The sequence below is a fragment of the Galleria mellonella genome, unplaced genomic scaffold (genome assembly GCF_026898425.1).
Source record: "Galleria mellonella isolate WM207_F2 unplaced genomic scaffold, CSIRO_AGI_GalMel_v1 utg65, whole genome shotgun sequence".
Taxonomy (NCBI): Eukaryota; Metazoa; Arthropoda; class Insecta; order Lepidoptera; family Pyralidae; genus Galleria; species Galleria mellonella.
Genome location: NW_026442138.1, coordinates 9,736,786 through 9,755,240, shown reverse-complemented (window position 1 = coordinate 9,755,240; position 18,455 = coordinate 9,736,786). Strand labels below are relative to the sequence as shown.

At 34.1% G+C, this 18,455-nt stretch overlaps 1 protein-coding gene across 3 annotated transcripts in view; it reads right to left on the bottom strand.

Moving 5' to 3' along the window:
• Positions 1-561: 561 nt before the first annotated feature.
• LOC113519802 (putative epidermal cell surface receptor) overlaps positions 562-18,455 on the bottom strand; it is a 57,461-nt gene continuing 39,567 nt past the window's right edge. Inside the window, exons 3-19 of one of the 3 annotated variants that reach the window (XM_052900501.1) lie at positions 13,822-14,306; positions 13,255-13,441; positions 12,886-13,015; positions 11,697-11,844; positions 10,921-11,311; positions 10,044-10,260; positions 9,217-9,425; positions 7,439-8,575; positions 6,551-6,863; positions 6,086-6,284; positions 5,454-5,590; positions 4,803-4,993; positions 4,040-4,265; positions 3,479-3,582; positions 2,990-3,157; positions 2,114-2,197; positions 562-1,801 (exon numbers count right to left, since the gene is read on the bottom strand). In XM_052900501.1, coding sequence (XP_052756461.1) covers positions 1,794-1,801; positions 2,114-2,197; positions 2,990-3,157; positions 3,479-3,582; positions 4,040-4,265; positions 4,803-4,993; positions 5,454-5,590; positions 6,086-6,284; positions 6,551-6,863; positions 7,439-8,575; positions 9,217-9,425; positions 10,044-10,260; positions 10,921-11,311; positions 11,697-11,844; positions 12,886-13,015; positions 13,255-13,441; positions 13,822-14,306 — 4,334 coding nt within the window. In that variant the 3' untranslated portion in view covers positions 562-1,793. The remainder of the gene's footprint in view (positions 1,802-2,113; positions 2,198-2,989; positions 3,158-3,478; positions 3,583-4,039; positions 4,266-4,802; positions 4,994-5,453; positions 5,591-6,085; positions 6,285-6,550; positions 6,864-7,438; positions 8,576-9,216; positions 9,426-10,043; positions 10,261-10,920; positions 11,312-11,696; positions 11,845-12,885; positions 13,016-13,254; positions 13,442-13,821; positions 14,307-18,455) is intronic. The other 2 variants (XM_052900500.1, XM_031914272.2) reach the window with 2 other exon arrangements.

The following is an 18,455-nucleotide window of genomic DNA, read 5'->3' as shown; positions in this document are numbered from 1 at the left end:
ATTTCGCTATCAGAAAGTGCCCTATGTAGTGAGTAATTTAAAAAAAATAGGATCTCTGGTCTTTACTATCTTCCATATATATATTAAGATCTAAAAATCTACATAGATCAGTGAGCGGTAGGACCACATAAGAAAAAGTTAAAGTTATAAAAAAAATTTAGATTTAAACTTTATTCCAATACAAAGTAAAAAAAAAACCATATAACCATAAGTAATTATCATTATCATATCAGATGTTAACTCTCCATTGCTAACGTAACTTAAATTACGTTTTACCTATAAGATCCCATTAAAGTTGTTAAATTAGGTAGGTACACTTTTGAATGCACAGTATCTATACGACATGAGAACTTATTGTGTGTTTTAAATTTAACAGTTTCATAGATGTAATTGAGTTATCCTGCAAATTGATACATGAAACAGACCTGTTTTTATTTACGTGACCGTAAAAATGTCACTTTTTTAAAAGTTTGTAATTCAAAATAAATAGGCATATAAATGTTTTTATTGCGTAAACATCTTTATAATAAATTAAACACTGGGTTAAAATGAAACCAAATATTAAATAAAAGTTGTATAATTACAATAGTTTTAACAATATTCATCGCATTAAATTTACAAGACAGGATATGGATATAATAAAAAAGTTAGCTATATTAACACTATATACAAATTGTGAGGGTTATGTTTAACTGTTCTCCTTGATTGAACTATTGGAACTGATTTTTAAACTTATAACTGTGTATGTATGTGTTAAAATATAATTAATATTATTAACATAAATTACGCTCGGACAAACAGACGTACTAACAGATTACAAAAATTGAAATTATAATACCGTTTTACAATTTTAAGATTGGGTTATTTACAAAAGAGACACGTCTATAGAAAGATATTTTATAATCAGCTTGTAAAAAATAGTTACAATAGTTCTATCAAAAAATATTGTTGAATTCAATCACTGTGTTCACATTAGGTACCTTAATGGGTAAGTATGGGGCGACGATACTCTATTTTTACATCTCATCTCGTGCTTTGTCCATTTTTTTTACATCTCATGCATGCATGTGTCCCAAACAGCACTGGAGACAAAATTAAGAACTTTTTTAGTTTAGATAGATCAATGCATATGTACTTAGAAAGATAGACTGGTATTGTTCGAATAGATTATACATATACAATTATCCAAAAAAGAAATGGAACTTCCAAAAGATTGTGATGATAGTGGACGAAGTAAAAGACGTGTCTATAATATGTAGGTGGAGGTACAAAGGCCTTAGAGATTTAGGTAAATTCATGTAACAACATATAAAAAAGATACTAAATGGCAACATTTTAGAATTTTAGGATATAAAATTATCATCATTTCACTGTGAGCATTATAATCTCAATAGAGATTAAAAAATATAGTACCTATTAATATAAAAAATATATACCAAAACATTTAAATAAAAAAGTCTACGTCTAAATAATTTCAACATTCAACTACCGTGGAATGTCATCATTAAATTCGTTATAATCAACAATTCTGTTCACAGTAGGTACCACGTAATTTGAACTTGTATTGTAATCACTAAAAGAGATAAATATCTCAATTTGCATAACTTTCACATAGTCTGTGTTCATTTTACCACTATTCACGTATTTTGTTTATATACAATTTGCGAGCGAATTAAGATCTGCTTCGCGACATTTCAAACGCCCATTTCATTGTAAGAGCGGCCATTTGGTACGTCAACAGCGCGTTCCGAAATCCCGTTGAGCCCGTTCATGTGGCCACGGGAGCTTAATTGTCAGAGATCTAGAAAAAAAATATAATTAAAGATTAAAATTTTTATTACTTTAGCCGGTAACTATCTGCTGCTGGACATAAGCCTTCCCCATAATGGGAGTTTTGCTAATAGTTGCCACGCTTGGCAGGCGGGTTGATAACCACAGTTAGGTTTTTAGTAATGTTTTAAGAGGGACGCTGCTGTCCATCCCTTGCCCTCCCTTAATCGATTCTTACGACGAAAAGGAAAAGGAAGAAGTGGCCTATTCTATGCCGGGATCAAAGGTACAATTTCATAAAACATTAGATACAAAAAAAAATTATTAAAAAATTCTTTCTTACCCATAGTTTCCTGCTGCAATTCTAGTTTGTACGCTGGATTATCATATGGCGGCAGCGACGATTCACGAGGAGCCGTGGGCAAGGCTAGAAAACATAATAAAATTCAAGTACTATTATTACAATCTTTTCTACCGTTGTGTTGAACATAACTCATACTCTTTACCAGAGGGAGACTTTGTACAAAACTCGTTTGCTTGGGCATCTCTGTCCAATTCGTGTTTCTGCCGTGAAGCAGTTGTGTTTGCATGTCTGTGTTTCGGTTTGAAGGGTGGGAAGTGGCAGTGAATTTATAGGGTACAGAAGAATAACACCTGAGTCATAGTGAGAATAACGCATGGGGGTATCATGGGAATGGTGGTGACTAGTATCACTACGCCGCTTGTATCACTTTCAGACACACTAGCCGTTACGATGTAGTTAGTTACTTCACATTAAATGTTTTTTAATATTATAAATATGAAAGTGAGTTTGTTTGTTGCTTTTAGCGCCTCAACGGTTTTTTTTAGTAGGTGATAATGGAATGGTAATCCCGCCTGCGCTATCGGTATACGCTGGCGGGGCACCAGTGAAGCATGATAGATGAGGATGAATGCAAGTCAGTTAGCTCATCGTGACGAAATCCACAAGAGGCGCCTCAACGGTTTAACCAATCACTATGAAATTTAGTATACAGGTACTATATGAAACAGAGAAAGAATTTTTTTATGCAACTTAGAATGGCAAACAAGCTAATGGTTCATCTGATGGAAAGTGGTAACCGTCGCCTATAGACATGAACATGGACATAACAGAGACCATACTATACCATGGATATATACTACTTTCTATCGTTGTCATGCGGACGAACTTGCGGGTAAAATATTCTTAAATACTTACGAGTGATGGCCACTGAGCGTGGTCGATGGCGGCGCACCACCACGAGCAGCAGTAGCAGCGACGTGAGGGCGCCCAGCGCCGCCACCACGCCCACCACCACCAGCGCGCCGTAGTAGTCACCACGCGGCCCGCTGCGGCTTCCCGACACGCCAGCCGCTTCGATTTCATCTAGGAAAGTAAAAGTGATATCTTTGTAGTGAGATGTGTTATCTTAATAATTAATTTTCAATCACACAACTTTTGGAAGTTGTAACTGTCGAGTTTGTAGCGAATTTTTCTTGGCAAATTTAAATTAAGCTGTAGAACAATATGAAATGAAGATCTAAATGAGCTTGTAAACAAATTCACTATATAACAATAAAGTTTTCTGTTGAATGTCTTTAAGATTGACAATGAGGTAACAAAATGAGGTAAGTAAAATAGGTATTTAATATAGGTATTATAGGTATAATATAAATAAATATTAATATTTTGGACCATAATACTCACTATCTACGGGTTCGGGAGAGTCCAAAGACTTCGTGTTGATCTCCAAAACGTTACTTGTCTTAACTTTACCATTCGTTAGGAACAACTCCAACCAGACTCGACACCTGTTATACAAAAAATAAATTAATCAACTGTAATAAAAATTTAAAATTAAGTCAAACGATATCCATAAGTATATCAACAGGGTTGTATCAGTTTTTGTTTTTCTAAGCATGATTATTAAACATGCTACACCAATTATTACAAAAATATTGTAAGATCCAATATAATTGGCTGATCATGATGAATTACTGATATCTGATCACGAAATGTGTGGAGATTTCGCCTAAGCGATCTACAAAGATTTCGAATGAGATTTCAAGCTTTGCAGGACTTTGAAAAGATCTGTAATGCTAGTTTAAGGTGATTTAAACGACTATTTGTTATAAAGTGTTTTGAAAATAGAGTAAATTCTCTGTATTTCTAATTCTAGAACTGTATTTATAAGAAAAGAGAAGAATAAACACGCTATTAAATTCAATTAATTTTAGGTTTAAAATGACCTAATTATTTGAGACATACTTGGCATTAGGCTCCAAGCCTGTAAGTGTGACAGACGGGGGAAGGTCTCTGGCTGCGAGTCTGAAGGCGTCGTGCTCTTTCCTCGGTGAAGGGGTGCCACACGCGTGTGCCGCTCGGTACACGCGTACCCAACGTTCTGCGGGGGACGGCACTCCACGCCATGTGAGCTCTGCAGCTTCCGAACCAACCGCTCGGGCCTCGATTGTTACCGTCCAGTTGTATGGATCTAAAATTTGTACATTTTTTATAACTTAGGGAATAAACGAATATGCGGCTCATCTGATGACAAGTGATTATCATCGTCCATGTAACTACACTTGCAACATCGCAGAAATTCTAGGTATTGCCGACCTTTTAAGAAGAAATATGCTTATTTCTTAAAGATTTCAATGTCGTATTTGTTCAGAAGTACTTGAAGTTGGTTCCATACTTTGGTTATGTATGCTTGTTGTTTGGTAGCATTTAAAAATTAAAATTTGTTTTAATTTTTTCCTTATAATTGTTTTTGTGAAATTTGAAATGACAAACAAGATAATGGCCCACATGAAAGTGGTAACCGTGTCCTATAAATATGAACAGGGCTATATCGCCATACTCATGCTACCTCTCATGCGTTTTTATTACAGAGAACTAAGGTATATTTGATACAATCACTCAATGGGTAATGAAAATTCATATTAACGTAGTATTTAGGATAGTGAAGGACGTAGATTATTCAGAAATCTTGAACACAACTGGAATAAAATTAAATCTTTTAACTTACCGACGTAAGGCAATGTAGTGAATTCAACTATTCCGGGATCATGTAATTCTGTGAGGGCTCTTGGCGGAGGTACCAATACGAGGGAGGCTTCGTATTGACTCCCTGGGCGTAAGTCGTGAAGTTCAGCCGTTGATCGACTATGATGAAGTAACTCCGTCATACTGTAGATTGGTGTGCCAACTGGACGATACCTGCAAAATATTTTTATTAATCGAAAGAATATCCCTATTAAAAAATTAAAGGTACAAAGAATCAATTGAATTCATCAAATAGTTTTTAGGCGTAATCGAATCGTGATCAAATAAAATCAATTGGAAATCTCAATTAATATATATTCTATGTACAGTAATATTTATTTGATATTTATTTAATTTATTAACTCAGCTACAGTAAAAGCAAGTCGGCATCAAATTTAAGCAAGCAAGTTTATCAAGAAAGGACTTCAGTACGTGTTATGAATAGATTTAAGTTGTCGATGCAATGTAGGACATAAGATTATGACACCTTATGGTCTGGAATTTGGTAATGCACGAATATTTTCTGTATCTGAGGATGGGAATTCCATGGGCATGTTATGGCGTGAACATAAGTTCTTACCTCCACATACAACGATTTCTAGTTCCACAAGAAGTATAAAAAATATAAACCAACCTGATTTGTATTCCATCAATGAATTGTAGTTCTTCTTCTGTGAAATGTCTCCAACTCATGTGGGCAGATGTATCATTCACTTCCATTACCGTTAGTTGGCTGTCAATTTCTCTTCGTTTCTCTTCTACTGATGCAATCTGATTAGAAAAAAAGATATAAAATATAGATTGATTCAAGTAATTAATCAAACAACGACTCTTTTTGTATACTAGCAGTATTTAAGCTCTCTTTAAACAGATTTTTTACAAGGCATGTATAGAAAACTTAGTTTTAAAGATCTTAATCCTTGCATATATCTCTTTTTAATTCGCTTCCATAGTCCGTTTACTGCATACATGTCGATTTCAAAATTTTTGATCTAGTCTATCATTCATTGTTAACTGTCCACTGCTGTACATAAGCCTTCCCCATATAGGAATTTTTGCCAGTAGTTGCCACGTTTGGCAGGTGAGTTAGCAATCACAGTTAGGCTTTTTTTAGAGATGTTTTAAGAGGAACGCTACTGTCCATCTATCTACGATTGAAGTCCTCTAGTCGCCTCTTACCACACCTACAGGAAAAGAAGGGGTATCCTATTCTATGCCGGGGCCTTTGGAGCATGTATTAATTCTATTAACGAAACAATTTCTTACCGTGGGCAGATCCAAAGTTCGGACGACACGAATCTCGCTTTCTGGTTCTACTGGCAAATTATGCAGGAACAGTTTCCCTCGGATTTTGTATGTGGTGGAAGGTTTCAAACCATTTAAAGAGAACTCTAGCCGAGGAGTAGTGAGGACCTCGTCGGTTGGAGCAAACACTTGCGAGTACCAATGCGATATGTCATCATCCCTAAAAAAGTGTTTAAAATAAATATTTAATACAATGATCAAAACCACAAATTGTTAAGATGTTGCATAGTATGTATTAACGGGAACACAAAAAAAAAAAATAAAGAAGGAAGATTTCTGTATTAACTAGATATGTTGTTCAACATATTTAGTTAATAATTCTATAAAAATCCATTTTAGATGCTACATTCAACGTAAATATTTATCATCAACTTTTATACTAATAATAGGATCACCATCATATATATTAATACTAATTTAACTTACGCTTGATCAGTGTATCTCAAATCAACGCTGCCTCTTAATCCGACCAGCACAGGTGGTAATCCGAACAGCATCTTGACACTTGTTGGGGAGTCCGCTTGCATGGATAACACGACTAGCTTCTTATTATCGTCTCCATATGCCGGTGGTATTGGGAGTCCTGGAGGTAAACCTGGTAATCCATCTATTGACGGATGATGAATGTTGTTCTGGCCATAATCAGGAATGTCTTCTTGAGGGAAGTGAATTTCAGGACGAACTGTCGGAAGGAATGGACGAGATGATTGTGATGGGAAATCAGATGGCATGATGTTACCTGAAAGTTGATTGTACAAATGTAATAGAGTAAATAGTTGTGTGTTTACTCTATTATAGATACTTGGGTTTTAGGTAACCATATTATAATGGCGGTTAATAAAAATATTACAGTTAAATAGTTGCATAAAGTAATGAAGGTTTTACATGTATACTAGCGTAAGTAATTTATTCCTACCGAGGTTGAAAAATACTATAGAAGAATGACGATTAATGACAATTGTACACAGTTACACTGTTTTTATTGTAAAATGATGATTACGTCAATCATCATCATCACTTTATGATTTTTTTATTGTAACTGATTGTGAGTATAAGTAACAAAATCAGTTTATCATAAAAACAATGGAACAAGTATTTTATTTATATTGCATAATCGATATTACGAAATTCCTTCAAAAAGTCACAACATAAACAGTGAAGTAAATATATGTTAGCTATATGAGAATGATAATATATCATGAAATATAAATGTTAGTCAACTGATAAATATTTTAAGTATACAGTCAGTCAATAGGAAGTTAAAAGTCAGTCCAGTCGGAGTAAGCCACAAGAATTATTACATTCACAGCTGACCTGACGCGACAGCATTCTTGTTTTTATCCGCTGACCGTCCAAGATTTCTATTTACTTCAGATTCCACTTCCATTTGATTTAATAAATGTTCTAAATCTAAAGCTGTATATGCTTTATCAGAATTATGTGGACCCTTTCCATTTAATGTTGGTGAAACTTCGATTTTAGTATTTGGTACAGCTCTTAGTAGCACTGTTTCATATGGATTGGGTACTTTACTTAATAAATGAGTTTTAGTATCTTGACCCCATAGATTGATATCGTTCACATTATTCGGTGGAATTGCTGTTTTGAAGTCTTTAGAACGAAGTATAGTTATATGTTTTCCACGCATATTGTAAAAAGGATGTTCTTGATTTTCTTTATTGTAAGTTGGAGAATCTGCTAAATCTTTTGATAACAGATATCTCGATGTTTGATTTTGTATAACAGGTTCGAAATAAAATTTTACTTTTTTAGGTGGAATTGTACTGGAAATATAAGCTATATTCTGAACTTTCGCTGAAGGCGGCGGGAACTCGTAAGCAGGTGAAAAATAGTTGCCAAATGTTTGCGAAGGTAGATTATTAATTGGGCCATGATCGGTTTTATCGACCACACCATTGGGAGTAATGTATGACTCTATAGGAAGCGGCTGTTTATTGACTGGTTCTTTAATTATATCATGCATTTTGACATCAGACAATATAAAATTAGGTTTATGATTTCTGTATAATTGTCTAGTTGGTTGCATATCAGAATGTAATTTAAAAGTATCCATTGTAGACGGTTTAACAATTTCCTGATGTTGCATCTCCCAGTGACTATTACTGCTAGTCAAGGATGTATCAGGATGAATAATTTTAAATGGCGATTCTAAATCATCCAAAGTGAATACTGTGATATTGTCGCCGTGTTTTGCAGATTCTATAGAATATTTAGGGATATCATTAAAAATAGGACTGGTCGTTTTGATTATTTTTGGGAAGCTTTTTACTGGACTTAAATGTTTATAGAAGTCAATGGGATCAGTCGCGTCTTGTGGTTGTGGTAGTACTGAGGTGGTCATCGGTGATAATGGAGCCACTGGCGTCACATAGTTGACAGATGATCCGCCAGTAGTTGACATATCATAATAAGATCCATTCGTGAATCCTGCTGTAAGTAATGAGCAAATGAATTAGTTCATGCATACTGTGATGACATGATGTATATAATTTTTAATACTCTTATGAATTTGTTATAAGAGTATTAAAACTGTTGTCATGCAATGATTTTTAAATGATATGGTTATTAATATGTTGTGAATTCAATAATGAGTTTTTGATAAGGTTTGCATTTGTGCGAGTAATGAATTCTGGTTAATAATGAGCTATTTTCAATGTTAAAGTTCAATATAAAAATATTTGTTCAACATACAGTTGTAAATAATATTCTCCTGTCCTTATAAAGAAAGTCGAATATATACGTTATATTCAACTTTTTTAATAACTGAATGTTACGTTTTGTTAATACAGATATTAAATTTAAATTAACGGTCACTGATCTGCAATTTGCACAACTGCCTAAAAAAGAAATGTTTTGAGAGTTTATGTAAGTTCACCGTAATTTTTGAACAGATTTCAATGTATAGGTTATCGTTAATATCGTTACATCATTCTGAGTAACAATGGCTATATTTCTCTTTAGATAGTTCATTTTATGGCAGTCGTGTTTTTTAATTTTCAGACCAAAATGTAAATACTTGTTGCATAAATAAATACGAGTGATGAGATCTTTCCAGTTATCCTTTGACTTACCATTAGGAACACACCCCCAGTGTTTACAGCAGTCATCGTCGGAAATGTTGACCGGTGCTGGTCTGTGCATAGGGGGACAGCGGAAGTTTGGAGGAGGGACTGGTGGGAGGGGACTGCATGCCTCCTGACAGTCCACCTCACCGTTCTCACAGAAACATCGCAGTTCACAACCAGTCAGGGATAGTGGTACTTCATTCCAATTTGGCACTCTGAAATTATTGAAATACATTTACATTCCTAATATTTTACACTTTACAAAATTTTAATGCGTAATTCTGCATTTAGGTATCTTAAATAATAAACGTAAGTTGAAAAAAATGCATATTTGAAAAACGTGGTTGTACTCTTCCCTGGTGTAACTGGAAATATATTTCGAATAGTAGAGGTGTGGGTTTGATCCCATCGGATTGAGTTGTTGGAAACTAATTTTCAATCCAATAATTTGAATAATAATTATTACACTTATTATAAGATGCTCGTTTCTCTACTTACAACATCTGGATAAACATAGAAAATTCATTTTCAGATTTATGACTAAGTTAGTTGGGAAAATGAATGTTTTGGTTTTGATACGTGATTTATCATTAAATATCCCGAAAGTTGCCGTCTGAAAGAAAGAAAGAGGTGAACCATTCTATACCGTTCCGACATACGCCACCCCTTTCTTTTCTGTGTGTATGGTAAGAGGCGACTAAGGGAACTTAATGGTCGAGGGATGGGCAGTAGTGTTCCTCTTAAAACATTACCAAAGTCTAATTGCGGTTGACAACTCGCCAGCCAAGCATAGCACCTACTGTTTTTTTTTTATAAATCGGTCAATAACTTACAAAACACCATTGTAGTTGCAGGTGCCGTTGCTGAGACAGCGGGCGGTACGCGGGCAGCAGTTGGGCGGCTGCGCGGGCGGCGACTTGTCCCAGCGCACGCAGCCGCGCGACATCAGCTCCAGACCCACGTGCGACGGGCACACCAGCGCCGCGCACTCGCGCTCATCATCGCCTGTACACTCGCACAGCTCCGTGCACCCGATGTGGAACTCCTCGCCTGTTTTATTTATTTCGGTATTAGAGGAAACCGTAAAGAATGACGTTCCATAGTAAAAAAAAGTAACCCATATTTCATGTGTCATGTAGCTCATAGTATTAAGATTATTCGAATGACAATCCACTTAGAAGAGTCACGTATCAAAAAGGTAAAGGGTTATAGTTTCGCTTGCCCCTTTTCTCTGCTTCAGCAACTAGTGATGCTGTCTGATTTGAAATTTACAAAACAATATAAAAATATTTTTACTAAGTCGAAATCTCGTTTATGTATTTATACAAGTGTTTTTTTAAAGTTGGTAGACAAATAGTGCTAGTTAAGAAAATTCTAGAGTAGAGAGTATATTAAAAAAAAAAATCTATTCTTTAGGATGAAATATTAACTCTTTCATCTGTGCTACGGACCGTTGTAGTTTCTCAGTGAAATCATAAAGGGTTGTGTTGTGTTAGTTATATATTTAAATTAGTAGTGATATTAAGATTACGATATTGTAAATCGAACATTAATTTTGCTAGTACTGATTCTGCTCAAAGCATAGAAAATTATTATTAATTGATTATTATTGATACCTATATTCATTTAAATAGTTTAAGTAACTTGTTCACTGGTAATTACTTTAAATTCATAATTTTCATTATTTGCAAAAAAAAAAAAACTCCTTACCAACGGCATAAAAATGTCCATCCTGGTAACAACCAATTTTGGTAGCATTACTGACATCTTCAGTAGGTACTTCATTCGCTACGCTATCAGTGGCCGTTATAGTAAAATTAAATTTAGTGCCAGTTTCCTTCGTTTTAAGTATGTAATCTTTGCCTCCTTCTAAATTCAAAATAAGATTAGAATACTTAAGTTCTACGTCTTTGAAACTCTTTCCTCCGTCGCTACTGAGTAATAAATGAATGGGGTCTTCACTATTGTTCATATGCATTAAATTTACTTGTACAGTATTGTTTTGTAACACTTTCACTGAGCCAATTGGCTCAGTTAGCACAAGTGGCCGCATTGTTGACTTAACAATGTTTTCTTCCGATTCTTCTGATCCTTTTGCAATCTGAAATTTTAATGAACACATGTTTATCAAAATTTTATAACCTATATTAATTACTAATTTATTTATTTAAACGATAGTTATAATAAGTATAGCCTAATATGACATTAGAAAGCCACAAATGCTTTTTTTAAGAACACAAATGACCTTATGTCGTCTATAAAAAAATAACTTAATGATTGAAATATAAGAACTCCAAAATAGAAGTTACACGTATGTATAAAATTTCATTTAATTTGTATTTTATATTCACGAACTGTAATGGAAAGAGAAACCTATCAATAACAAGATTTTATGCATCTGAATCTGACTCATATTACATTAGGTAATTTTATCGTAGTTCTTCTCTCTTCTCTCAAAGATTCACACTATGATAGAGAAGCCTTACATGGTATGAGCTGGCAGTGGTGGAGCTGGTGATGTTATCGATCTCCTCGTGAACATCTTGAGACACATCACACACTTGCACTTCGCAGCACGCATCCTTTGGGTCTTGTACGTTTATGCATTTGTCTGACGGCGGGATGGGGTTGCACCTAAAAATTACGTACATATTTCAAATATGTTGTATCAATAAATGGATAATTACCACTGGACAATTCTGAACTAAGTAAAACAAGTAGTACGGATACTAGAAAACTGATGGCAGTACTTAATTTTTTTTTTTTTATAAATACGTACATACTTGTATTTATACATGGAAAATATGTAGACCAATAAATATACTCATGAATTCATAAATGTCTGTATTGTGCAGGGATCCCGTAATTATTGGAAGGCAAAATGACGTGTGGAGCCAGTAGAATACTAAGGTCATTAAAATTACATAATACGTAACAAAACATTATCAAATTAATTTTTTATCTACGAACAAAGCGATTTGATAGTCAAATTGGAACACTACTACATTAAATGAATAGTCTATTTGATTAGTCTGCTTCTAGTAATGAGCGATTGACCCTCTTGTTTTTTATCACGGTTTTACCAATCCCTTATACGTGGTAAATGTTGTCGTTGACAGATGATACGGGCCTTGTGAGCTGATTAACTATTCTTAGGTCATTTGGAAATACTTTACATTGATAAAACAGCAAGGTTCAATGGCATGTAACCTTCAGACAGGGTTTCTTACATTGTATACCAAAATACAGACAGGATGACGTAATTCCGAATACCCATTCGCAGATACCATATCGATTGCATGACAATTCATGGGTTGTTTAAAGTAAATAATTGTAGCTAAATAATAAATGTGTAACCCCGGCATAACATAAGCCACTTCTTCTTTTCCTGTGGTTATCGTAAGAAGCGACTAAAGGAACTTAAAGGTCGAGAAATGGGCAGCAGTGTTTTCTTAAAACATCTCCAAGGCTTTACTGTGATTGGTAATTCGCCTGTTAAGTATGACAACTACTGGCAAAACTCCTCATTAGGGGAAGGCCTATGCTCAACACTAGATAATTAACGGTTAACATGGTAATACATATTAATAGTTTTTGTTTCTAGATTGCAGCTAATTGTCTGTAATAAACATTGCTAGTTTATTTAAAGACCTTTGAACTAAACCTTTGTATTACCTTGGTTTGCAGGTGACGATAGAGTTCCGTTCACATATGCATGACTGTTCGCAGCCGATGTTCCATTTAGAACCCACTGGATATGTGTCGTTACCATAACGACATACCTCCAATCTTGTGGGTTTCGGTTCTAGAAATAGTAGATATATTAATTAATATTTTTTATGATGATTATATTGGTAAAAGTGATGTTAATAAAGAACCACCTGGTGGTTAATGGTAACCATATTAACACGAGTAGCAGCGTGGATTTCACACATACTATGATGTCCATATATTGTTTTCGGAGAACTATTGCTTTTGATTTTGCTTCCTTAATAATATCACTGTCATATCTTAAAGTTTTATCAATATCAAAACTTTCATTACCTCCATTTCCAGTAGCACACGCGATTATAGAACAGCAGTCATCAACTGGCGACTCAAAGCACAGAGGATCGTTGAGCCGCCTACCACGGCGAATGTATGGATGTTTACACTTTGGAGAACATTCGAATACTCCTCCTGAGGTACATTCACAGGTTTCTTCACAACCTCGGTCCACGCGTTCGCCGATCTGAATTAGAAAACTTAGCATTTATCATTCCTAAAAATTCTTGATATCAGAGAGCGCCACCGTAATACAGGTAGTACTAGTATTCTATCAATTCCATATTCTACTAAATTACGAATTTGTGTAGATATTAATTTAACAATAATAACTTATATATATGGAGTTGCATTATTTGATCACTTATTCTCTTACGTGAGTTAGAAACAAACAATGAATACGTGATGATATAAATGTATCAATTACGAAAATAAACGTAGATAATAACATCCGGTACGGTAAAAAATAAATAAAATTCATTTCTACATTCACCTGAAATATTCTCCTCGCTAACATACACATAAATACATAAATAATTGTAGCCATATATAACATTATGTACGTACCTTGTATGTTACTTCGTTCTCTCTACAAGTATCCATTTCATCTGATCCTTTGTCAGCTGTCAATAAAGGATGAAATGGTGCTTGAAGATTGCTAAAGAATTTATCAGGTACATTATTATTCTTTGATTCGTTCCCTGCTATCCTCGAAGGTTCCTCTTCTTCTTCACCATCTAAATTGACATCACTTAAATCACCTAAATGTTTCTTATGGTCTCTTTCGTCAGTTTGATTGTGCAGTGCATTTGCAAAACTTTGTAAATCATCTACATTTAAATTAAGTAATCTAGGCTTAGGTTTAATTGATTCTGTAACATCTGCAACCACTGTAGTCACTTCTATTTCAGTTTTATTTTCTGTAGTTACATCAATCCTAACTGTAGATCGAGTCGGTGATGCCGTGGTTGTAGTTGGTGCTGCTGTAGCTGTAACTTCAATATTAGAAGCTGCTTGAGGTAGTACATCTTCATCTTCACTTATTATTTTACCTGCAATAAATAAAATGTTAAATTAATTATATTTTATATTATAGTTATTAGTATATTATCGGGTCTTAGTTTGTTTATTGTTTGTGTTGTGTTGTTCTAATATAATGCTAATATTATGCATTAAAGAGTATGCAGAAATTCTTGTAATTTTAATATGATAATATATGACTAATCTATTAAAGAAACAACTTTTTTAAATTATTTAGATTAGGTACATACGATTTATTAAAATAAAAGCAATATAGTTCAAATTCAATACATTGCTATACTTAAATACACATTATGTTTAAATCACTGATGAATAATAAATATATTAACCAAGATCACGAACTTCTACAAGCTACCATTTGGCGTGCATACTAATTACTATCACACGTATGGTCAAGTGTTCCAAATCATGCCTTTGACCAATGCATCCTGTTTTGTCAGAGGTGACACAATACATATTAAGTAATATGGGTAAATACAACGACACCATTCAAGCCCATTTCATAGTAATCGTCTTAATTTGCTAAAATAATTTTAAAACTGTTTAATTTTTAAAGATATAAGGGACCCAAATAACATACAATCTCACCAACCAAATAAGAAGAAAAAAGGAATTAATTTTTTTTATTTAGCATTTGAATGAAAAACTGAGTTCGAAAAATCATCTACATTAACTGGATTGTATTGTAAAATTTGTGTAATACTACAGAAACTTTTTTGAAATTTTCGTCTTTTGATAATGATGATTTTTTATACTTTTACATTTCATCTATATATCTTTAATTTCCCTATGCTAAACACGGGTCTCTAACGATGAAAAGGACAAACCTACTATGATACCATCATGATGCTTAGGTAGTTTTGTGTTTATTAATTTCTAGCTTTCCTTTACATGCATTGCTTTTTAGGATTTTGTCATTTATTAGATTTTAGGTCATCCAAGAAAATAAAAGGAATCACTATTCCTTTGTCAATGCGTCATAACGCTTTCTTTATCCTGTTACTACATGATCTTTATTTACAATTACATAGAAACTAAGCCTCATCAATAATCTCTACAAACTATCGGTTACCATAAGTAGACTGCGCGAAGTCTCTGGTAAAGTGGCGCAAGGTCAGTAGGATTCTGTGTCTATCTTCCTTGCGGTCAAGCGGCCATTAGACATAGCTTACTCATTTATGTTTTTACTACAAAATACTAAGCACAATCACTTGTCATGCCATAAAAATGATGGTGGATCGTAACAAAAATTTCTTGAACGTGTCGAATTAATCCGAATCGATATAACTGTCATCGGAGACTTGTCGATTGGAGATGAGATGCAAAGATTTTCATGCTGTTACTCTTTTCCCTATAACTTTCACTTTCGACTTTATACGCTATATTTTAAGACTTATATTCTTTTGTTAGTTGACGATATTAAATCTATATAAAAAAAAACAAGTGTCGATTTGGATATATTGCTACAGCACGTTTACAATAAGATAATTTGTGAACGTGAGAAAGCATTCGTAATTGAAATAACCACTGGTTATGTTTTAACGGGCACGCGAATTAACTTATTCTCTGTGAAGTATACGTGATAAAAAATTTACTGGCTTTTTGTTTTGTTTCGTTTACAGTGTGAAATGGTAAACAAGCTAACAATTAAAAGTGGTAACGGTTGCCTATAAACATGAATATGCACAGAATATACTGTGATATACATGCGTTGTCGTACCCGAGGACTATGGTGTTTTATCGCATACAAACATAATTTATTGGAGATACGAATGGAATACAGGTACTTATGCAGAAAACAATCAACAAGACTTTATAGACAAGTCTCCTGGTAAAAGTATTGTTCCTAAGAGTCCTACTTAATTATAATTATTTTTTTATTTAATGGTTATTCTGTTAATATTATGAATGTTATAGTTTAATTAATAATGCATAAAGGAGTTGGCTGTGTAGTCCCAGCATAGAATAAGCCATTTCTTCCTTTCCTGTGGGTGTCATAAGAGACGGCTAGAAGAAGACGAAGGATGGGCAACAACCTCTCTCTTAAAACACCTTCAAAGCCTAGCTGCCGTTGCCAATCCGCCTGCCAAGCGTGATTACTACTGGCAAAACCCACCAAGGGGGAGGCCTATGCTCAGTGGACAGTTAAAGGCTGGTATGATGATGATGATGTACATATAGAAGTACAATATTAGATGTATGTATTCGTACATGATCTAAGACTGTAGGTATAATTGTAAACATGGCGACATATTGTAATTAGTTACATGCATGTGGGCTTTTTATTAGCAACGACCTCACACTGACCTCATGGGTACTGTATGTAGGTTAGGTAAAGGACATAAAAACACCGGGTGAGACCGGTTCGCAGCCGAACGAGCCCGAGAACTCAGCTTGCTAATCACTGAATTAATGATACCGATACTTCATGGAATTACGCAATTGGTAGTCCTGGGAAGTTAAAAAAACCGTTCGAATTTATGTGACGTACCGAGGTGAATAGACATTTCGTGCGGATTGGCTTATATTAATGAACTAGTACACTTTTATTAACGGGATAAAGACTTTACGATGACCCAATGGGATATGAAAACACATCTTTCTGTCATCCAAGCTGAGTGTATTCTTAGTTACACCACGAAAGGAATATCATCGATCGGTAATTTTTACATCCAATTTTTTAAAAAATAGATAAAAAAAATGAACTTAAAATGGAATAAAAAATCTTTCGATAAACAAATAAAATAAACAAGTATTTTTTTAACCTGTTTACAATTTAGGATTCTTAAATGCAGGGAGTAACACATTTAAAAAATATTTTCGTTTTCATATTTATTTTGTTGCCATCGTAGTCGCTGTTTTTTATTTTTTTGTAGAACTATATGGGTTTAATGTGGCTATAGTAAAATCTATTTGTTCAGTAATGTAAATAAAACCGTTCAATTGCTTGTCGAATTTTTAACCTTTTTTTTTAATTGGATATAGACAATACATTTCATATTAGTTAACTACGTTTTTAAGCAGTTATTGACGTAGATAGATTCTTATAGACATGAGTAACCAACGACTTTCTTTTAACACAGGCGCATCTTACTGCGCCAGCTAATTGAGTTAACTCAAAATTGCTCTACGGCGCATAAGGTAACAGGTATCGCTGTACTGTATTTTTTAATATGTGCCAAAAATAAGCGACGAAGAAGAAAAAACCTCGCTCTGATTCCAATTTTAGTTTTTTTTTTTATTTATTATTTATATATTGAAGAGTACATTTATGTATTTTGAAATGAATCTCAATAACTCAACCCGCAAGTCCAATAAATTCTTCAAGCCTATTTTACTTTTTTTATTTGCAGCTCTGTGCGCCAACTCATTTTGAAGAAGTGAGTTGACATATCCAGCGCAGTAAAGTGAGTGCAATTGCACGACGTAGCATAGTGTTACCCATTTATTACCACTTTCGATCAGTTGGGCCGTTAGCTTGTTTGCTATTCTCAATTGCAGAAAAAAATAAAAAGTTAAATGACCAGCGCACTATTAGTCAAACATTTAAAAATCTTTACAAATTCACATGATTTTTAGTAGACAATTATTTAGTAATTCATCAGAGATTTACTGATAATACAATATTGTATTAGAAGGAATGGAATTGTCATGTTTACAAAACAAATATGTAAAAAAAAAACAATTAATGGAATTGTAACAGCGACATTTCCGCAGAGACCTTTTCACATGCATGTCTCAATGAGTGAGTAAAGTGGTGACACAACAGACGGCAGTATGCTAAGGCCACGTCCGGCTACGCGACCCGTTCACGTGGAAACACGGATTCACGGATATAAACGGATATTCTGTTCATACGCATGATGGAACCCATAAGGAAATCCGTAGACGCATATGCTTCAATGATAACAGGTGCTCCGATGATTTGTTAGCTCCGATTTATTTTTGTTCACACATGAACGAGTTCTTGAAGGCCGTCGAGAATTATTTTGACAACTTTGCGACGTCCTGTCGTAGGAATAGCCTTAATTATTATGCATATTGGTCACTTGCTAAACTTGAATCTTTAAAAAATACGTACTAAAATGTTATATGAATAACTAAACTTTTAATCGACATAAATAAATATTTTTTACAGAAAAAACAATCGCCAATTAACA